Raw genomic sequence first — 23,264 nt, 5'->3', positions numbered from 1 at the left:
AAATGTAAACAAACTTGTTTGTCTGAATGACTGGCTGAACAAGAGGTAGGACTGAGTGGACTTGCAGGTTCTAAAATTTTAGTTTTATTTTTGAATGCTGTTTTTTGTACATAATTTTACATTTGTAAGTTCAACTTTCATGATAAAGAGATTGCACTACAGTACTTGTATTAGCTGAATTGAAATATACTTTTTTTTTTAACAGTGCAAATGCTTGTAATCAAAAATAAACAATGTGAGCACTGTACATTTTGTATTCTGTGTTGTAATTGGTATCAATATATTTGAAAATATAGAAAACATCCAAAATTTAAATAAATGGTATTATATTATTGTTTAACAGTGCAATTAATTGCAATTATTTTTAATCACGATTAATTGCGATTAATTTTTTTAATTACTTGACAGCCCTATTTTTAAGATAAGCCTTCTCAGTTTCTCTAGGTTTTTTCACAAAGTAATAACTTACTAATAAAATCAGGGGGTGTTACTAAAGGAGGAAGTGGTGAACAGTGTAGGAGTATTCCTTAACCTTCTAAAGTACTCTGAAGTCTCCAAACTTCCACTTAGCCACAACTACTAAAATGCAGTGCCCAATCTTCTAGGCAGCTGCTGAAAAGTTCTAAATTAGGCAAATTTAAACATAAATTAGAGTTGGGGGCAGGGGGAAAACAACATGACCTCTACATTGCTGCTTTGAAAATAGCATTTGTATTTAAACTGTTCGCTTTAAAAAATACAACAAACCGGCATTGTAGTAGTTTCAATCTGCAACTCTCATATCTGATCAGCATTGTGCTTAGACCCTGAAAATTTCCCAGTGACACCCCAAATTCAGAAAATTATATTTATGTTGGAGACAGGATAAATCACCCTTACTATGTAGAAAAAAATTGTCTTTGCAGGAGATGACATTTGGGAAAGTTTCTGCTTTACATAAGACAGCAGCTTTCATCAGTATGGCATAATGACAAGACAACAATTTTTTGTGAGGGGTCTGGGTTGTGTTGTAATGTTTAAGCATCCAGTATTTAATATATTCAAGTAGCTTGTTCTTATGCAACCTTGTGTTGTTTCTTATGAAGCTCAGTATTAACAATTTTCTAATATGTACCTACCTTATCTAAGGTATGCACTGAGAGTTTAGAGAGTAAAATTTACTGAATATGATCCTCTTCTACAGGAATTCACACCCATTAATGCAGATATCAAAATAATTTAAAGGTCAAGTTTAAACAAGTACACTGAAGGCATTTTAAAAAAATTATTAATGATAAGCTTTAGGAGTAAGCAGATCTTAAAAACATACACACAACCCTACCCCCCCCCCCGCCCCATAATCCATATAGAGGGTTCAGCTGTTTCTTAATTGGATACAGGGTTATCACTAGCCCCACACCTTAATTCTCTCCATTCTCCCAAACAGCTGATCACTATATCCCAACAAGAAAAACATTACCATTCTGCTCATATCAACAGCATAATTTCTGCAAATCAGGCAAGCAAGTATTCTGCAAGTCACAATTTAAGCATGTTCTGCCCTTGATGTAGCTTTTGCGTGCATTATTTTTAGAGACTCCTCCACTCCCCCAATATATTACATATTCTCATAAAATAGGATTAAATATTCTGGAGGCAAGATGGGGTTGGAGTGAGTAAATAGCTGGTAACATACAAAAATGGAATCCTGTGAATTTCCTCACTAGGATTGAAAGTGTAAGCATAATAGAAGTAACCACTAAATTATCTCAATCGAACTTTCAAAAATACTTCCTTAGCAAATCTGTGTTACTCCCATTTCCATACCTGCAGTTTCGTAACTGACAATTTGATGTGGTAATTCAACTAGAGACTGCTACAGATACAGGAATGAGTTACTATTCCACTGTATTTGCCCAACATATCACAACTAAGACATCCGTTCTTGTGAAATTCTGAGCTCTAATTCCATACATCGTATTACTATACTAATACGCAAAAAGAAAAGGAGTACTTGTGGCACCTTAGAGACTAACCAATTTATTAGAGCATAAGCTTTCGTGAGCTACGTGTAAATTGGTTAGTCTCTAAGGTGCCACAAGTACTCCTTTTCTTTTTGCGAATACAGACTAACACGGCTGTTACTCTGAAACCTATACTAATACGATATGTAGTTTAAGTCCTCTGATGCAGATTCCTAAACGTATATAGGGAAAACATTTATACAAGCCTTTATCAATACTGTCCCTTTAGAAGCTCATTAAGTGGGTAATATAAACAAATCTAGAACACTAATCTTAAGATTAGAGATCTGCAGTATAATTCATTAAAGAAATGCTGCTTGAAGGGTTTGTTGAAATATAGTTGTCAGGAAGAGAAACATTAAGGAGTGTGAGACAATGGGTCCTCAAACTAATTAACTTAGAGCTCCTACTGAGCTAGGAGATTGGTAAATGTTAGTATGCAAATAAGATATGTATGTATATTTGTCAGTTTCTGCTTCCTTTTGTCTCTTATGTTAAATCGGCTTTCCCTTATCTGTTTAAATAAGTTAGCTTGAGCTTTTGCAAGAGGCTCACATATCTGGGTGCACTGGCAAAGTGCTTTGCTAATAAACAAAGTGGTCTGACAAATTTTGGGAGTCTTGAATCTGACTTTGACAAACCTGAAACTACCAACAGTGAGCAATACTGTTGTAAAAGGGCAGGGGAAATAAATCAAATGGAAAAACATCCTGAGAACACAGTAGCCAACATCTTGAGTTTATGAAAACTATACAAAGTTTTCTATACTAAACTTAAAGATTCTTTTTCAAGTCTAATTTTTATGTTAAGATCCATTTTTAAACCACTTCTTGCTTTTCTATTTATAGAACAGCAGCCAAAAAGATTGCGGTACTTTGTTTTTTAAAGTAGTAATGTTTCAGTTTAATTAAAAAAAACCAAAAAACAACCCACCAACTTTTCTTTGAAATGCTTTTCCACAGAAATTATTTTAAGTGTTCACTTGGAAAACTGAGGAAGCAATGAGAAGACTAACAAGCCATGAGCACTACACAAAGGCCTACGGAAAAATTCATACCAACAGACTTTCACTAAGGATGAATATGGCCCATGAAGTACAAGCCTGAATCAATTCATCTGAACAGTAGAGTAAAACTATCAAGCCAATAAAACTAAGCACACATGTATGAGTGACTGAAAATCATACAATGAAGTAATGACAATTTATTTCAATTGTAACAATACCTGGGATTAATAGGTTAAAAAAAAATGAAGTATACATGAGTATTAATTTTTTGCAGTCAGGCTCAACAGCAGAACTAGAATGGTCCGTTTTCTGCTTCTTATGCAGTAGCATAATCTATTGTGTCTGCATTAACAAAACTGTGTTTTGTTGTTTTTTTTTTAAATAAAAAAAGCAAATCTTTTAAATGAAAAAATTTAATGTATAGTTTATTTTGAAATTAGATTTGTAAACTTCACCTCCCCTTTAACAAATTTAAAAACATTGCTTGTCAGCTTCCATTTAAATCTACAGTGGCTTTCATGAATACATAACATTTTGGCTTTTACATTGAGATGGCAGTAAAATTAAGTATTTGGAAACATACAATACTATCTTAAATCAAAAACACAAATATCAAACACATCATGCTGCTGAGATCCCTTACGGAGGAGACAGCTGAGGTATTTGTTTTATTCCCTAGGATCTTTATAATTCTAAAACATTTGATTTATGTATCTGGTGTTTGGAAGGGGCAAATCTCACACCAGATAGTACTTGTGAAAATCTGCTGTGCTAGTAACAGAGGAAGAGAAATGAACTTTGCTCATGTCAAAAGTTTATTTTTTCCCTTTAATATAAAATGGAATACCTTCTTTATAGTTCCAGATTTGATCAATTTACATAAATTTAAAGCATATTTAATGCTCATTTTCCATGTAGTTTGTCTTGGAGAATTTAAATTTAATAAATGGAAGAATCTATGTAGAGGGAAGTCAGCAGGCTTTTAGACCCTCTTTACCAACATTCGGTTCCCTCTTTTAGATATTATTGGTCATCACACCTTTACAGTTTAGAAAGGCTAGATTGAGTTTACTTTTAAATAATTGTTTTACTGATAGTTGTGTTAATCTTTATACAAGGAAATTTGTCTATCAAAAAAACAAAAACAAGACATTTACTGAATGAAAAGGCTTTTTGTTGGTTTTCTACCCTGGTTTAAGTCTTCCAAAACTCTAGCAGTAGTTAGAAACTAAGTAGATCTATTGCTAATAACCACTGTTAAGGGAGCAGCTTGAACCATAATACTTATTCCCATTTAAAGAGCATATTAACATTATATTCCATCTTGCATATTCAAATTATAGGTTTAATATTTTTGTAGTAGTATTAAGACCTCCTCATACTTTTCTAAAATGCAAGTATTTTATAACTCCACAAATTCTGGTAAAGTGATTGCAAGTTCTGAACACATCAGTGCCAAATTTAGAAAGTGACTGTTGGAGTGTATTGCTTACACCATTGTATTTCAAACTGTGGGAGGAGGTTATCTGGGGTGTGACAGTTGGGGCAAGGGGCTCCAGGTGTCAAGGCTAGGGAGAGCATACAGGGAGGTTTGGGGCAAGAGAGAGTACATGCAACCCCACCCATAGCCTGCTGCTTTCCATGCATCACTGACCACTGCAGTCTTCCTGAGCATTCCCTTGTTTGCTGCCCTGCACTCAGCCAGAAAGCCATAGCCCTGCAGGAATGAAAGGGAGGGTGAGAACCCCTGGTTCACTCTGCTATGGGCTTCTCCAGGGATGTCCAGCTGGGTCCTGCCATCTGCTTGTCTCAGTGAGTCACTTTCTGTCCTGGATGGGCAGGAGTAGGGGACCCTCTTATGCCACTCACATTGTGGTGGTGGAGCACACAGCTCCATGGCATGTTGTCTAACGAGGTTAGATTCATCCCTAACATTAAGTAGATATAAAAAAAAAATGTACTTCCTTAAGAGTCAGTGAATGGCACACAATGAGTGATCTATGGTCCTATCTACAATATATAAGTAGGTTTTATAAGTTGTTTTCTAACACAAACAGCACTCTTGATCCTTTAGCATGGTTAAAAGAGCTTTTGAAAGTCATTAAGACTTTTAAAAAGTAGCTTCCTACTTATCTTTTGTAATGAAAACCTACATGAGACTGTATTAAATTACATCCAATGCTAGTTCAAAGGATATCTTTTTCCACTACTGTCTGCCATAAGTGGCCATCATACCAGTGGAGTTGTGCCAGGAGAATAAAAAATTCTACCATCCAGAATTCTCTGGCACTATAGCCTTCTAGGAAGCAATAGATATAGTGGTCTGCTAAAGAAAACTGTAGGTACCCTGTCAAGCAGGAACAATCCTCAATTAGCAAACAAAAACAACCAAAACTGGTGTAAGAGGCCTGCTTAAGTCTACTAATTTAACTTAACATACAAGAAATGTCTGCATAATTTTACCAACAGGAAGGATTAAAATGCATTTAATCTAATCTGATTACATCACTTATATGAAGATACGCACCCTCAAATATGTAAACACCAAGTGCAAGAATTATAGTCACAAGTGTTTGAAGTGTACAGAAAACTCAGTTCTGTCCTTTGATGCTGTTTTCAAATTTGTTTTATTCACTCTTTTGGATGACTATAAATAAGTGTTTCCACTATGGAAAAGAAAGTTAGCACAGTACATTTTCATGACTGGGGAATGGATTTTCTGAAGACATCTTCAAAAGGGCAAAAGCTTAGAAAAAACAATCTGAATGTTGGAATTCAGTTCTTTATAAAGTCCCTTGTAAAAATTAAAAAAAAAATTAAGGAAAAAACACAAGGCCCAAGATGATTTATTGCTTCTCTTCAATTTTTTCCTTGGTCTCTTCTTTCTTCTCAGATTTTTTACTCTCTTCCTTAACAGAAAGCTCTTCTAATTTCTCAGCAACTTTGTCAGCACTATCATTTTTCTCTTTGCCTGCTAAGAGATTGTTTGAAGAAAAAAAGTTACACACACAGTATGGTAGATTTAATTAACAATTGGAAAGCTGTATTAACTTGTTTTTCTAAAGAAAGAGTGTAAATTGGCTTTTGAAAGAGGATAAAGATGAAGTGTTTTTTGAACGCCTTGAACTCTCTGCCACACTCCAAGATGATTCATACTGTTTCTTTTCCCTTGCTGATACATACCATGCCAAATGAATGTAGACTCACTCCTTCCCCCTCCTTTAAAACAAAAGCAAACAAACCAACCAAACAAAAAAAAACCCCAGTCACTACACTAGGCCATAGCTTACTGACTAAATGGGATGCTACCCTTTGCAGTACCCTCATGAACAGTTTTTTGGATTGCTATAGGGTAACTACTGACAAGGTGTATTTTGTGGAATTGGATGTGCTGGTTCCACACAACTTCCAGCTCCTTAGATAATATCCTTATTCTAATAAGGAGTTATTTGCAATTCAGGTCTCTATCTTCCTCTCTCCCGCCACTCCAACAGCTTTGCTTGAGTGAGAGAAAACTAAGGCTACAGTTTACAAGGGAATTCAGTTCCCTGCATTGCCTAAACCACCCAGGATTTCCTGAAGCATTTGAATTGCTGACCAGCAGGAGTCTATACTTTAGAAATTTAGAATGGAATTTTATCCACTAAAGGAGTAATCTCTATATGAAATTGAAGATATTTGTTCAGAGAGCTTCTCTCCGTTATACGTGTTGTGTGTGTGCCATACAGAACCATCAAATTAAGTTGGTAAAGTTACTTCACAATTTAAACAAAGTGAACCAAGTTTCAAATGTTAGTTTAAAATATAATCCTGCAACTGGGGTATTTACTTGTGAACAAAGGAAAATTAAATAAATAATTAAAAAAAATCAGTATGGTAAAACTGCTACTCAAGTGTAGTATATATTTTCATTATTTATACAGAAAAGTCTTTCTATAATATTTGCCCTAAAAATTATGTCCCAGGAGCAATTGCAAGTCTTCTACAAGGAAAGAAGAGTTCTCAAACCATGGACCATTACTCTAGCAGACTGAAAAAGCCCCTGGACTGAAGATTGCAGTCAGGCACAGAGTGAGTCTGCCAAGAGACACCAAATATTACAATGAGCAATCTAAGGATATTCCCTTGCCCCCACCATGGACATTAAAAACTTGGAAAAGGAGAGGACAAAACAGTGCAATACTCATCTAAATTCCAAGAGGAGATTAACATCTTACCCTTCTTTGCTCCCTTGTCTACCTCATTCCTGCATTCTTCAAATTTTGCTTTGAATTTCTGTGCATCTGTTTGAAATAAAATGTTTCTTCATTACCTTAAATTATGTACAATGCCTCTTCTTTAGATCTATTTGTTCTGAAACAGACATTTATCCTGAAACAAATTCATTTCTACATGTTAATTTGACTGCCTTTTTAGTCTAGAAACATGCACTTAGTGGATTTCATCTTAGTTCAAGTGATCTTAAGTATACAGGCTTCAATTATTTCTCATTATTTAAATACTCTCCAAAGAAAGCAATGCACGTTGCACTTTTGAGTGGGTTTTCTACAAAGTTCTCATCTTAAGCTTCTGCTGCTAAGCACTATTTTAAGCTATCTGAACTTCTATTCACACCTTTGCTACTAGGCATTCACATTAGAAGTCTACCTACCACACATTCTTGTTCAGTCAGGGCCAGGGACTGAGAGGACCATAGACATTTATTTTCTCACACCTAGAGATTGTTCTGCCAGGATACAGCTAAGGAGGAATGGCAAGTTTTCACCATCACTACCTATACTGCACCTGAAGGGAGAATTTCAGTCTCCTGAGTTGAAAATCCAGTCCATTTCATGAGCACAAACTGTACTTTAAAAACAACACACAGAAACCAAACACCACCGCCACCACACAATGCCATCAGTAAAAAGATGCAGGTAACATGGCTCAAGTTACAGCTAACCAGAATTCTTTTGAAGACAACCTACATCAATACATTTCAGTCTAAGTGATTGGTTCTGAATAGTTCCATTTCAAAGATAGAAACTTTCTGATAATGGCTGCTATCAGTCCTATTACAATAAGCATCCCTCCAACCCTTTCTAACTGAAATAATTTGAGAAGCAGATAACCACAGTCAAGTCACTTTCAAATAGAACTAGAAAGAATAATTTGATAAGCCCACATTGAGATAGCATGACTGGCCACTTGAGGTCACTATTGCTCTACAGGAAAATGTGCATTTTTAAAGACTGAACATGAAGCCAGAGGTTTTTTAGAATCTCTTCAGAGTGTGCACCCTCCTCATGGATTTTCAGAGCTTCTTTGAAAGGGAGTTCATCGTGCATAGTGATACCCCTGACAGGACCAGAAACTGAACTTTAATTAAAAAGACCAGAAGTATTTGTGGCACCTTAGAGAGTAACAAGTTTACTAGAGCATAAGCTTTCGTGGGCTACAGTCTACTTCATCAGATGCATAGAATGGAACATATAATAATTATAGATATATAACACAAAGTGGAAGTTGCCATACAAACTGTAAGAGGTTAATTAAGATGAGCTATTATCAGCAGGAGGAAAAAAACCATTTTTGTAGTGATAATCAAGATGGCCCATTTAGACAGTTGACAAGAAGGTGTGAGGATACTTAACAGAGGGAAATAGATTCAATATGTGTAATGACCCAGGCACTCCCATAAAACACAGATCCATGCTTCTGCTCTAATAAATTTGCTAGTCTCTAAGGTGTCACAAGTACTCCTGTTCTTTTGGCGGATACAGACTAACACGGCTGCTACTCTAAACCTGAACTTTAGTTCTTTGTCTATAAACCCAAGAAGGAACTCCACTGATAGTTTGCTTTCTATCCCCTCTTATCTGCTACTGCAAGGCAGTGTATAAAGGAAGCAATGAAAGCCCTCAGTCACCCCACCCCACTCTCAAACTCAGAGAGAACGTTAAAATCCCAATCCTAAGCTTATTCTTCTAAGTAGACTTTTTTTGGTAGGGGATTCAGGGGTTTAAATAGAAGGCTTGGTTTCAGTGAAAGTTTGCCTGAAGAAGAAAGGATGCTTTATTAGAAAGGTGAAACTGAAAAACATTGTTTGCCGATATGTGTTTATATGGATCGGCCACAAAGTGCCAACTGTGCAATGGAACATGTTGGTAGTATTTTTGTTTACTACCATCTTACCTTCCTCCTATGTGCCAAGCTAGACATTTTAATGTGGCTAACCCACTGGCACATGCAACCTGAAAGTTATCTGGGATGCACAATAAGAAGCCAGCAGTTATAATGGTCTTTGACAGTCACACACTGTTTGCTGCATTAACTGCTTAAGGGCTAGTGAGAATAACTGGATCTAGAAGTCCTTCACCCCTTACAAGAGCTACCACTAGACTAGACAGGAGCCAGAAGAGAAAGATTAAGCTGGTTGTGCAGCCACCATGGGATTCTCCTTGGATGCCTGAGTCACAGGCAGAAGGGGTTTTAGCAGCCCCAGAGAGCAGTTCACTAACCCAGTAGCCATCTGGGGGGGTGTGGTGAGAAGGGAAGAAGTGTGGCAGCCATTTTGTTTTCCAAGTCTCATTTTATTTCTCATACAATTAGTTTTGCATGTTCTATTTAGGAATGAATGCAGTCTGGCATTCCATGTAGGGAATTCCAGGCAAACCACTACAATTTATCGTCACTTATTTTGGCGTTTGTAAGGTATTTGTGGCAGAGAGTGGCTTCCATGCTATGTCTGTATAGTCCCTAACCACTCCTGACTGGGGTACTCAAGTGCTACCAAGATACAAATAATTTCACCTCTCATTCCTTAAATCATGGCATCTATTCTCCTAAGTTACCTAGAGGAGATACTGCACAGTCAAATTTGTTTTTATATTTTGAATAGATGAGAGAATTTGCCTGTTCTGACCACAGATATGAGATACTCCCTTCAACAGGAGTGTTATTCCTCCACAGTGCTCAAAGCCTTTCATTAACATAAAATAACAGAACCAGAATCTTGCACCATCTCTCTGAATGGTCTAACTATACTAACCTTTGGGAGCATTGTAGCAAACAATATATAACTTTAAATAAACTTTAGTCTAGAAAGATTTACTATAACCTATCGTCCAAGTTAACCATGGTTGTTAGGATTACCATATTCCACTTAGAGGATATTTCATTTGATATGTTAAAAGGAAGAGACAAATGCATATTAACACCTAGTACTTGTTCAGTGTAGCGGTCAGTAAAGTATGTGATTCTAAGGGAGATACGCCTGAATGAAAGATTTAATACAAGGTAATAATTTCCATACAGTATTTGTAATGTCACAAATCAGAGGTTCTCAAACTGTGGTCTGCGAACTCCATTCAGGTGGTCCGCGGATAGATCCCTCTAAGGTTTGTGCCTGGGTGGCTGCACACAAGAAAATAAAGGGCTACCCACCTAATTAATGGAGCTGCACAGGCATGGCTCCACTAATTAGGTGCCTGGACCCTGGAGAAGAGACACATGTAAGGTGAGGTGGTGGCCTTGGGGGAAATAGAGGGTAAGTGGGAAGGGGCAGTGGGAATTTGGGACATGCAGGGCAGCGGCGGCCAGAGAAAGAGGAGACTTCCCCAGCTCCAGGGCTGTGGCTGCCAGGGAGAGACGGCCCTCCTTCCCAGCCCCAGCTCAGGGGCTGCTGCAGCAGGGGAGAGAGGGCACATCCATCGCATTAGAAAGGTAAGACTACTGATATTAAAATAGGAGTTGTGCGCTTTTATTTGTAGAACAAAAAACGTTAAAGGTTTTTTGTTTTTTTTTAAATATAGCGTTTTTATCCAAAGCGCTTTACAATAGTTAGCTAACGGTACAAATGACATTTGGAAAGATCATTAAGTGGTCCGCTGAGACCCTCAGTAATTTTCAAGTGGTCCGTGGAAAAAAAAACCAAAAAAAAAAACAACAACCAACCACATTTGAGAACCACTGCCACAAATTCAATCTTCATTAAAACATGAAGTTGAGGTAATTAATGAAAGTAAGGTGAATGCACTGGTTGAAGTCCTGGAGTTATATTGTATTAAAATTATTTGGAAACACTAACAAGCTCTCTTGAAAACAAAGTGTCAGCACACTTATCAAGGCAACCCCCCCCAAAAAAACAAAAACAAAACCAAGAAAGTTATAAAGATGGTGTTGGATGGAAGGTGGAGGATAACTGCTCTATTTATCTACATATTCAGAGCATTACTAATTAACTAGTTGCACTCTGAATTATTTCTGCTGCAGTACTATTTAGATAGAAGGGACTGTCCTTCTAGACAAATATTAGGGTGGCTTTCTATGGACAAATGAGGCTTTTTTCTCCCCTCATCCCATTTTGAGTGCTTACAGCCAGTGGGATAGATTATTTAAAAAGACAGGGAATATTTATTCTTTTCTACCATGGGAGCTACAAAAGGTAGTGGTAACTACTTTCATACATTTACTGTAGAATACTGTGCAGTATTAAATGGCCCAAGGTTACTTCCTAAAGCAGATAGTATAGTATCAAAAGAAACTGATCTTGTGCCATCACTCACTTTCTGCATTTAGGAACCGGATTGCCAAAAGTTCAGGTTTAGGGCTTTCATCTGCAAAGTCAGCATGTGTGTTCCAAACCCATGCCCTGTCACTTCCAGCATTAGGCTTCAGCTCCATTAAAGGTGTAACTACAAAGAAAAAGAACTGATTAGTCCTAGCTCCATATAACATTTTGAAATACATTTCCACATAAGCCCCACAAGTACCTTAAGAAAGTCAGCTCTTAGTAAGATGAAGTAAATAAAAGATTTTATACCTCACAAGGGATTGTAATGTAGTTATTTCTAGCTGAAATGGAGGGAAGGGAAAAAAGGATGGTGCCCATATTGTTCTGTCCTGTGTCCCAGAACAATCTGTAATGGGAAGCCAATACTGCCAGAGTGCTAACCACACACTTCTATTCAACTCCCCGCCTCCCCCCGAAAGGTCATAGTTCCAATTTAATACCATTTTAGAATGCAGTGTTCCCCTACTGAAAGGCCAATGGTCTAAAAAGTACTTTTAGATAGTGGCCAATACATATGCTTCAAAGGAAGGTACAAAAGCATCCAAATAAAATAGTAAAGTTTCTTCCTTTCTGCTGCTGGTAATCTTACGTATTATAGACAGCACTTAGCTTTCCTCGGAGATTATTCATGTAAGTGATTTCTCCCTCCTCCCTTTATGCCATCTTAAAATTCTGTTTCAATATCCTGCGACAAACTACAAATATTCAACAGTATCTTTTTAACTGCCTTGTTACGCTTGCTTACCCTTTTCTGGGGCAGGTGCACTAAACTAGAGAAACTGTAGTTTTAGCAGAAGTCACAAGCTTGATGAACCCTTCGTTCCAATTTTTGTTCATCCCCGGGCCTTTTATTTAGTGTATATAGTAAGTACAGGGACCACAGACAAATAGAATGCTAAAATGCTATTTCCAATTATACTTTTCAGTTGCTTCAAACATCTCCCTTCAGCAAAACTTCCCATGTCTGATTTCTGTTCAAACAATTTTTTCCTAAACTTGTGTCAAGACAATCCTTTCAGCCATCTAAATGATTTCAGCAGAAGAGTTATTTTCTGCTTTAAATAAGTTTGAGACTTTGCAGAACTTACATACTCCACATTGCTAGATCTCCTTTAAAATGAATGAGCATCCAAAGAGACTTCATTACAAAACTAAAATATGCAACAAAGTATTCTGATGCCTGTTTAATTTACTAGATTGTAAATATACTTACCTGTAGTATTATAGAACTGTGCACAATTAATAAGTTAAACGGGCATCAAACTGGATGCATACACAGAACTTGTCTATTTACTGACGTTAGACCACTGGCCCATTCTGCCAACCCATTTTTAGGGTTAAAAAATAACCTGCACGAATCCTATAAGACTTGATAACTATATTGCACATAAAAATAGGTGACAGGCAAAGGGAAGTTATGGGAAATAATGGAACAAACATACTATAATGATTTGCACAGATTTTTAGGGTTTTATCTCTCCTCATGAGAAGGCGAATTGTTCCCTTCTCCCTGTGCTTCAGGAGTTTCACATCCCCGGTTCCTCGTTCTTTCCACTCTGGAAGATCATTTTCTGATGCAAATCGAAACAGCTTTGCTCGCCTTGAGAAAGAGAGAGCAAGAGATTAGAGTTTGTACGCAAGAACAAACCACGCTGAATAAAAGGTCCTTCAGCCCACCTGTCTTAGGTGAAAGTTAAGATTCCACAGAGCTTGCAGGAGAGAGGAAATAAATCAAGAGTCCTCACCAAAAAATTAGAGTTCAAGATGACAGATTTTCTAGACAAATTGAGCACCATGCTATCTGTAGTCAATGAACTAGTTCAGGACAGAATACTGTATGAATGGAGTCATTAAAAAAAAACAAAAAACCCTTCACTGCCCCACAAAAATGTTGCTGAAAGAACGTCTGTGTAATTCCAAGACAGCTCCATATTAGCACTGAATTTATTCCATCAAAAAGTAAATTTCATGATTTTTTTAATCGTAGGGTACACGGATTTAAGTTACAGAAGAGATGTGTTACTGTCATATATATTTGGAATGAAATTAGTGCATTGAAATTACAACCAATGATTCAACAAAAACACAAATGAAGCCAGCCATGTTGGCCTATTTTCATGGCAGTTTGTTAATTAACAAACTTGTTAAAGGAGAGACGAACATTTAAAAGTAGCTGCCCAGCCTCTTTTCCAGATCCGTTATTTTCTTCAGCTATCTACTTGTGGGGGAATTCTACACCACTGCACATGCGCAGAAACATGTCCCCCCCACAGATTTTTTTTTGCTTCCCTGCAGAAAAATGGTTTCTGCGGGGAAGCAAAGAGAAACTGCACCAGTGCTCACTCACCCTCTCCGGCAGCACGGATGCATCTGTTCAGGCAGCTGGGGGAGAGGTAAGTCACCACGAGTGTGTGCGTGGGGGGTGTCTGTAGATGCCTTGGCTGCCCAGGGACAATAGTCCCGGCTGGGGCAGAGAGAGTTCCCCCTCCCCTACATGGAGCAGCCAGGGCTGGGTCAGATCAACCCCCAGAAACCTCCCCTGGCTGCAGGAAGCGCTGCAGGTAGTGGGAAGTGGGGTCTGGGTGCGGGGGAAGGGTGTGTGTGTTCCAGGTGGGGTGGGGCTAGGGGAGTCCAGATGCACAGGGGATGCGCGGGGAGGGGTGAGCAGCTCCCTGTAGAATGACCCCTCCTCCCACAGCTGAGGAGCGATGGGGCCAATAAGTAAGGGGGAGGAGTCACTGTACAGGGAGCTGCTCCTGTCTGCCCAACCCCCCTGCATCTGGACCCCACCCCACTGCCGAACCTCAACCCCCTGCACCTGGAATCCCTCCCCACTGAGCCCGCCCCTTACATTGGGACAACCCCTGCCAGATCCCTACCCCACCAAGCCCCACTCCACTTACACCCAGACCCCCCGCTGAGTCCACCCCCACCATCTTCACCTTGACTCCTCAGCAAAGTCCCATTCCCCCTGCACCGAGAATCCCCCAACAAGTCCATGTGCATCCAGATCCCCCCCAACCCCCACACCAATCTGTCCGCACACAAATTGTACCACACAGAACCTTGGTACTCGAGGGAATTCTGCACCAAAAGTTAAAAATTCTGTACCAAAACATTAAAATCCTGCATATTTTGTCAAAACAACAGTAACACATTAACAATATGATCACATCATTTTCAGTTATTTGTTGAAAAGTGTTTTGAAATAAATTATGAAAATAATTTAAAATGGTGAGATTATATTGTGTTATTTTGACAAATAAAATGTACAGAATTTTATAATATTGTGTGCAGAATTTAATTTTTTGGCAGTTTTAATCCTGAGGCAATTCTATCTCACACACCACCAACAGTTCCATTTAGGAGGGTGTTTTCCAACCCAATATATTAATGTAAATGCTTTGCATTCAAAGTTAATTCAGTCTTACAATTCTTTCATTTAAACTTTAGAGCTTGCTTCCCTCCCAATTCACAAGGTGGACTTTTGTGCCCTTCTATAAGGGCTACAGGATTGATATCCTAATTGGAAAGAAAAAGCAGACTAATTTACAAATAATTCTTAGAGTGTACTGCTTTTCTGATGTAAACAAAAAGGTACCAAGCTAACAGCATACCTTGTTTTAGATTGGTTAGCTAAAAATGTAGTATTCCTACCTGGAAAACTTTCAGATCAAATCAAGACATCTTCTTCCTAACACTAAGGCTGAGCAAGACAAGATTACCTCATGAATATTTTTAAAGCAAAAGGTCGATTCCCTTTGTGTTTAGGGATCTCAGATCCATGTCAATACTATACCCCCAATAAAGGGATTACTTGCCAAGTTAATTTTGACCTTCAAACAGAGCCATACTATAGGATCAGGTGTCTCACAATGTAACCATAAAACAATTTGGTTAGTGTTTACCAGTTAACAGGAGTGCGCAAGTCCCTGGATCCCAGTGTTCCATACACCCAAGGAATAAATACTTCACTCCCTTAAACTATCCCTCGGTTGCCTTCTACCCTCAGAATCTCAATTTGTAGTTACTGTCCAACACAGAGGAAAGGGAGATTGAGTGTTGCTCTGCAGAGGCAATATAAATAGGACCCCCCCACACACCCCAATGTAAGTAACTCCCTTCTCTCCTTCAAAAACAATGCCTTCACAAAGCCCTTAGTGTAGGAGACTATGTAGCAGTGACCTCTCTGTAAAGGTAGGCCAAGGAACTCTGCTAATGGAACTGATTAATATGTATCTTCTTGATACTACAATGAAGTTGTGACTTGAAAAGATATAAGTAGGACAACGTATTTATGAAATAAAGGTAGGTGGGGCCCGCACACCAGTGTCTGCAATTGAGCTGCAGAGAAAGTTTTAACTTTAAACTAAGAGTCTAAAGGAAGTAGTCAGGAATTAATGTGATAGAATTTGAACAACCTGCACTCTCTACCACAGCCTTGTGGGGAGGTTGAGTCCTATGCTGCAGCCAGGTCAGTCTGACATGCATCCTAATGCAGATCAACTACCTGGATTCAAGGTGGCTTATTTTTTGGAACCCTAGGATTCAGGAAAGCCCAGAGCACTGGCATCCAGCCAGGTCTCAGCAAATTTGTCAAAACACTTCCTTTTGCTGTACAACATATTGAACTGCTGGCACCTTAACAGCTTTCCTAAACTCTATTTAAAGGACCCTCTGATCCTTAGCAGAATATATTACAGTGTTTCTTTAGGGGTTGTTTTTATAAGAGAATGGCTTCTTTCATCTGGGACTGCACAACACTTGGCATACAGAAAAGTTTAGTGGTCATACTCCTCATGCAGGTCAATTTTTGGAGATGTTCTCATAGAACCATGTGTTATCAGAGTCTCTTACAGGAGCACACTCTGGAACGAAGTTTGAAAATGACTACTTTTGGCCATCTGACTTTTCCCAAATGGGCTTCATGCCTATTTGAAGCAGGAGCATCATGGAGCTAAAGGAATGCATCTTAGCTCCTGTGCTACATACACTTCTCTCTACAGAGGTCTCCAGCTTAGGAAAAGTTCAAGGCATTCTACAAAATTTAAACTTAGAGTAAGCCAATTTGTCCAGTTTTCTAACCATATAGCTATTACAATTTGATGTCTGCTAACACAATGGAAAGAGCAAGAGGTGTTTCTATGACGGCAGAAGGGAACCATTGAAGAGTTAGAGAGGGTGGAGCATTAACACCTCAAATCTATAAAATATTGATTCAGTAAGCAAGCAGACAGCTTCTACTGGGGGGGAGGGGCAGGGGGGAAGATGGGCGGAGGAAGTGTCACGATGACCCAAATATTTAAGCACAGAGTAGGACATGTTAATTTTAAAAAAAGAAAAACCTAATTTGTGACACAGTTACACATCTCTAGACCCAACATTTTTGCACAATTCAAGTTAACAGGTTTAAATTTTTTCAAATCCAAACTTTTCCACTATCAATTAGATATCATTAGAGAGTCAGGATTTCGTCATGTTACACTATATCAGCCCCAACACTCCAGGGGCACAGACATTAGTCATATCAAGTGCTATTTTCTTTCTACTAGTACTACATTGTCTTAGGCAAGTACTCCGTGTGGTGTTTTGCAACAAGCTACCTTCCTATCTTTTATTAGTGTTTTTCACAGTTTAAAAGCAACTAGTGTTTAGAGACCTACCCAGTGCCATCCTACTTACATCTTAAAGAGTTCTTCCTCATCCTCCTCAAGGGTCTTGATCTCTTGTTCAGGAAGGGAAACTATGGGCTCAAATTGAGGATCATGGTTAGAATCATCTGCGTTTTCAGTTGAGGTGTCATGTTCCTCATGAGTTTCCTGTGAAAATAATGCAATCATAGAATCATAGAATCATAGAATATCAGGGTTGGAAGGGACCCCAGAAGGTCATCTAGTCCAACCCCCTGCTCAAAGCAGGACCAATTCCCAGTTAAATCATCCCAGCCAGGGCTTTGTCAAGCCTGACCTTAAAAACCTCTAAGGAAGGAGATTCTACCACCTCCCTAGGTAACGCATTCCAGTGTTTCACCACCCTCTTAGTGAAAAAGTTTTTCCTAATATCCAATCTAAACCTCCCCCACTGCAACTTGAGACCATTACTCCTCGTTCTGTCATCTGCTACCATTGAGAACAGTCTAGAGCCATCCTCTTTGGAACCCCCTTTCAGGTAGTTGAAAGCAGCTATCAAATCCCCCCTCATTCTTCTCTTCTGCAGGCTAAACAATCCCAGCTCCCTCAGCCTCTCCTCATAACTCATGTGTTCCAGTCCCCTAATCATTTTTGTTGCCCTTCGCTGGACTCTCTCCAATTTATCCACATCCTTCTTGAAGTGTGGGGCCCAAAACTGGACACAGTACTCCAGATGAGGCCTCACCAATGTCGAATAGAGGGGAACGATCACGTCCCTCGATCTGCTCGCTATGCCCCTACTTATACATCCCAAAATGCCATTGGCCTTCTTGGCAACAAGGGCACACTGCTGACTCATATCCAGCTTCTCGTCCACTGTCACCCCTAGGTCCTTTTCCGCAGAACTGCTGCCTAGCCATTCGGTCCCTAGTCTGTAGCTGTGCATTGGGTTCTTCCGTCCTAAGTGCAGGACCCTGCACTTATCCTTATTGAACCTCATCAGATTCCTTTTGGCCCAATCTTCCAATTGGTCTAGGTCCTTCTGTATCCTATCCCTCCCCTCCAGCGTATCTACCACTCCTCCCAGTTTAGTATCATCCGCAAATTTGCTGAGAGTGCAATCCACACCATCCTCCAGATCATTTATGAAGATATTGAATAAAACCGGCCCCAGGACCGACCCTTGGGGCACTCCACTTGATACCGGCTGCCAACTAGACATGGAGCCATTGATCACTACCCGTTGAGCCCGACAATTTAGCCAGCTTTCTACCCACCTTATAGTGCATTTATCCAGCCCATACTTCCTTAACTTGCTGACAAGAATACTATGGGAGACCGTGTCAAAAGCTTTGCTAAAGTCAAGAAACAATACATCCACTGCTTTCCCTTCATCCACAGAACCAGTAATCTCATCATAAAAGGCGATTAGATTAGTCAGGCATGACCTTCCCTTGGTGAATCCATGCTGGCTGTTCCTGATCACTTTCCTCTCATGCAAGTGCTTCAGGATTGATTCTTTGAGGACCTGCTCCATGATTTTTCCAGGGACTGAGGTGAGGCTGACTGGCCTGTAGTTCCCAGGATCTTCCTTCTTCCCTTTTTTAAAGATTGGCACTACATTAGCCTTTTTCCAGTCATCCGGGACTTCCCCGGTTCGCCACGAGTTTTCAAAGATAATGGCCAGTGGCTCTGCAATCACAGCCGCCAATTCCTTCAGCACTCTCGGATGCAACTCGTCCGGCCCCATGGACTTGTGCACGTCCAGCTTTTCTAAATAGTCCCTAACCGCCTCAATTTTAAGAACAGTTCTGTAGTGGCTACATCTGTATTTAACATGTGTTACCAAAGGTATTTAGAAACTACTCTGAATGTTCCAACTACATATACACTAACTACATTTTATTCAGCCTTTTAAAATATGCAGATTTCCTTCACATTAGTGAAACATAGGAACACTCACCCAGGAGTCTAAGGACTTGTCTACATACTGCACAGATGCGCACCAGCTGTGGTGTAAATTCTAGCGCACACCAGAGTATGGCGCACTGACTGTGGATCTTACTGGTGGACACTAAAAGCTCTCTAACACAAACTGATGTAGTCCCGTTTGAAATGGGACTACATCGACATGCACTAGGGAACTTTTAGCACATTTCACTTTTAGTGCCCCAGCCCTGATCCCCCTCCCACTTTCCGAACCCCTCAATCCCAACCTGGAGCCCCCTCCTGCACCCCATATCCCCAGCCCCACCTAGAGCCTGCAGCCCCAGTCCTCACCTTAATCCCCTGCCCCAGCCCAGAACCCCCTCCTGCACCACAAACTCCTCATTTCTGGCCCCACCCCAGAACCCTCACCCCCTCCTTCACGCCAACCCCAATTTTGTGAGCATTCATGGCGCGCCATACAATTTCCATACCCATATGTGACCCTTGGGCTAAAAACTTTGCCCACACCTGCCCTACCCAAAAGCAGTAAAGAAACTATTCATACAGAATGACTCTAGTCACAGTGGAAATAGTGAGAGCAGAAAATTTCTAAAAGTTTTTTGAAAATAAAAAGGTTTTGGTTTGTGTGTCATAAAGCACTGCACTAGCTCTTTGAAAACAAAAATCAAGATTTCCTTTTTATTGTAGATCCCTGCCATGAAGAAAGAGAAAGGATGCATATTTGGAGAAACAGGGGGAACACAGAGTCCTAGACATAAGAGCGTAGATGGAGGAGTTGCAAAAGTCCTTGAAATAGAGGGGGGATGGGAGAATGGCACCCAGGGACCTTGTGGGGTGGAACAGATGAACACAGAGCCCCCTGGTTTGTGCGATTAGCTTGGCCAACAGAAAGCAAGAGATACCTTCTCCCTAGTATTCTCACAGTAAAACAATTAAGATAACATAGCTACAATGTTCCTTTAAAAAATTAAGCTGACCAATTAACCATCAAAAGATCTAAAGCAACACCACTAAGTCTGGCTTTTAGCTATAACACAACCTTGTAATACGAGAACAGTATCAAAATGTCTCAGGTTAAAAAGAATGTTGGTATTCTTGCAATGTTAGAGATATTTAAATATTACACTGATTTTATTTTTAAATCTTGATTAAAGTATCGACTGGAAACCTAGAATTAGCAAACTAGCCTAAGGCTATGAAAAACTGTTCCCCTATTTTTGGTTTTGGATAATATGTTTTAAGTTATTGAAGTAGTACTCCCTCCTACAGGTTTACAGTTAACTTTAGATGCTGAAGTTCACAAGTTCAGAGTCATCTACATTATAAGGATCCCATACAACCTAAGGAGCATACTTATCACCACATCCATATCTGTTTTTATCATTTAAGTTATTGGTTTTGAGACACTGTGCACTCAAAGCAGGTTATTTTTAAAAGAACAAGATCTGTATATTAAGGAAATATTAAGATACAGAGATTTAAAAAACCCTCAAAATGAAATTGTCATGGCACATGTGAAATTTAAGAAAAGTGATATTTTTCATGAGAATGTTGGGTTCAAATATACAATTAGTGTTTTCAAATTATATGACTTTGTATGTGCAACATAACATAGTATAGCTTAATATCAATAGGGAACAAGTAGACCGACAGCTGCGACAGGAGCTCTTCTATAACATTGGGTCAATTCATGCTTCAAAATATTTGACTGGATAAATGAGAGAAAGGACATTTACTAATACAGCTTAAGTAACTGTGTTGGGAGAAAAAGAAAAAAAAGTGTGAAGTTCTGTAAAAACCATTCATGGCCTTCTTGAAAAATTCCATTAAAATATTAAGATACACAGTGGGATGCTATATCCATTTGAATTTAAAATTTCTGTATGCATTTTAATTATAACACCTAAGATCACAATGGTGCACGTATGATCAGTTTATCTTACTGAAAAGATCTTATAAATGTCATTGAGGAGGAAAACCCAAGATGTCAGCACATACCATTTAAAGAATACTCTATCAGAAATTTTTAAAAGTTAAGTTGAGAATACCCCTTTAATACACACGTAAAATGTAGACAGTTTTAGATATGGCTTTATACACAGAGTTAGTATCACACAACTGAATTTCCAATTTAACACTTTACCCTGCAGCTATGTTGTCTTTGTTCTTGACTTAATTTTAATATATAAGAATCACTAAAAGACTTCTCACTTAAGAAGCCAAGAAATGAAATGTGGTTCTTCTATAGCCAAAGAAGCCACAAGAATATTCCAGAAGTCTAGCAAACAGTTTCTTTGCAACACAGGGAGGGAGAAAGCATGGTCTTACGGTTAAGGCATTAGCAAGGGACTCGAGATCTTAATTTAATTCCAGCTCTGCCACAGACTATGAGATCTTGGTCAAATCACTTAGTAGCTGTGCCTGTTCTTTATCTGGAAAATGGAAGATAATTATTCTGTTCTTCCTCACCACTGGCAGTTTAGCTTATAAACTCTGGGCAGATACTGTCTCTCACTAGGTGTATGTACAACACACAGCACAACAGGACCCCCAGCTTGGTCGGTGCTTTTATTGTTACTGGAATACAAGTAATGATTCGACAGGAAACCAGAGTTAGTTCAAAGATGCTACAACACACCTTTTGGTGACACCTGTTGAATGTCACCAGTGCTCTAGCACACAAGAAAATGGAGAACAGCCACAGCAATAAAACTGTGATAGAAGTACACTGCACCAAGACCTGATGGTTTCCAAGAGAAGGGGGAAAACATCCCAGAGAGAACACAGGCCAGGCTTGTAGAACTGACAGACTCCAGTACTGAGATAAACAAACCTCATTGCAGAGATAACTGATCCCTTTATTCCGCCCCCACTTCGATTCCCTGCAGGCGCCACAAGAAAATCTTAAGTAACAATAAGCACATGTTAGAGGTGGCGAAAGAAAACGAATCACAGTATTGCGATAAAATCCCACCCATCCGCGATATAAAAAGCACGTGGGAGTCTAGGACGACTAGCCCCGGCCCTGCCGATAACATGAAGGGGGTGGGGGGGAGCTAAAGCTCCTGAGTCATAAACCAGATTGTGGCGCCTGCGGAGGCTCAAACGCCCGCTTGGGGCAGAGCCGACCCCGCTGCAGGGCGAGGAGCCGGAGTGAGGCGGAAAGGGATGTCACCGTCTGTCTCGGCCCCGGCCGCCGAGCGATGGGCCCAGCAAGAGACCGGGACGCACGTGTGGGCGGGCAGCCCCCTGCACGGCGAATGCCCGACCCCACGTGCATCTAGGGACGCTGGGTGAAAAGCCACCCAGGCCCCCTTTCCCGCCAAGACAAGGCCGCCCTCCTCAGCCGCCGCTCTCATCTACGCGCTCGGCCTCGGGTCCCTCACCACGAGTCCCCGAAACCCCACTGCTCTCCCGGACAGCCTCGCTACTCTCCAGGGCCCCTCACCCGACGGGACCGCGGGCTTCTCACCCATCTGTTCCCCGCTGCGTCTCCAGGCCCCCCCCCTCCACCGTCTCAGCCCACCCTAGCCCACTTCCTCAGCGCCAGGCCGCCCCACGCCACCTCCGGCTCCCGAGCCGCAGGCCGCCCCAGCGCTGCCCACGGAGCCCCCTCCGCCCCAGATTGACGAGGGAAGCATCGGCATCCTCACCTTGGTCTCCGCCATGGGGCTGGGAGGTGGCGCTGCTCCTCGACTAGACTCGTTCGCGTCGCTCTCTCCCCCCACCGCAGCTTTGGCGCTGAATTTCCTGCTTGCCGCTCCCCGCCCCCTCCCGCTTTTACCTCATTCCCGCAGCCCGCGCCGCCGTTGCCGCAAGGCCTGATGGGAAACGCCTACTTTACCCCGCTCCCTGTCTCTCTTGTAATGCCGCTAGCCGTAGGCAGCAGGGCGACCCCTCCCCCTGGTGTTAGCCTTTTAGTGGTACTAAATCGCAGCCACGCCGAGGTGTCCGGCCGGGCAGTTTCTCCAGGCTCCCACTCGAGGTCTCGGAAAGAGCACGAATTCCCCCACGAAACGCGCACAGCATCCCCCACTCGCCGGCTGAGTCTAAAGAAAATTCATCTCCAAAGATCTAGTGTGTGCCCCCAATTAAACCTTTTCACCCCATTCCCGAGCTGT

At 40.5% G+C, this 23,264-nt stretch overlaps 1 protein-coding gene and 1 non-coding gene across 2 annotated transcripts; both read right to left on the bottom strand.

The window, feature by feature from the left end:
• Positions 1-3,406: 3,406 nt before the first annotated feature.
• RANBP1 (RAN binding protein 1) lies at positions 3,407-23,258 on the bottom strand. The gene is made up of 6 exons (XM_073312315.2): positions 22,797-23,258; positions 17,246-17,382; positions 13,006-13,163; positions 11,556-11,684; positions 7,227-7,292; positions 3,407-5,983 (listed from the first exon to the last, which is right to left on the bottom strand). The coding sequence occupies exons 1-6, from the start codon at positions 22,809-22,811 to the stop codon at positions 5,856-5,858; spliced, it is 633 nt and encodes a 210-aa protein (XP_073168416.1). The 5' UTR covers positions 22,812-23,258; the 3' UTR covers positions 3,407-5,855.
• Positions 6,962-7,090, bottom strand: LOC140899026 (small nucleolar RNA SNORA77). Its single transcript, XR_012155193.1, has one exon. It is a non-coding gene; the product is annotated as a small nucleolar RNA SNORA77 (small nucleolar RNA).
• Positions 23,259-23,264: the final 6 nt, after the last annotated feature.

The sequence above is a fragment of the Lepidochelys kempii genome, chromosome 15 (genome assembly GCF_965140285.1).
Source record: "Lepidochelys kempii isolate rLepKem1 chromosome 15, rLepKem1.hap1, whole genome shotgun sequence".
Classification (NCBI taxonomy): Eukaryota; Metazoa; Chordata; order Testudines; family Cheloniidae; genus Lepidochelys; species Lepidochelys kempii.
The sequence above is the reverse complement of the archived record's forward strand: the minus strand, read 5'-3'. Positions and strand labels throughout refer to the sequence as shown.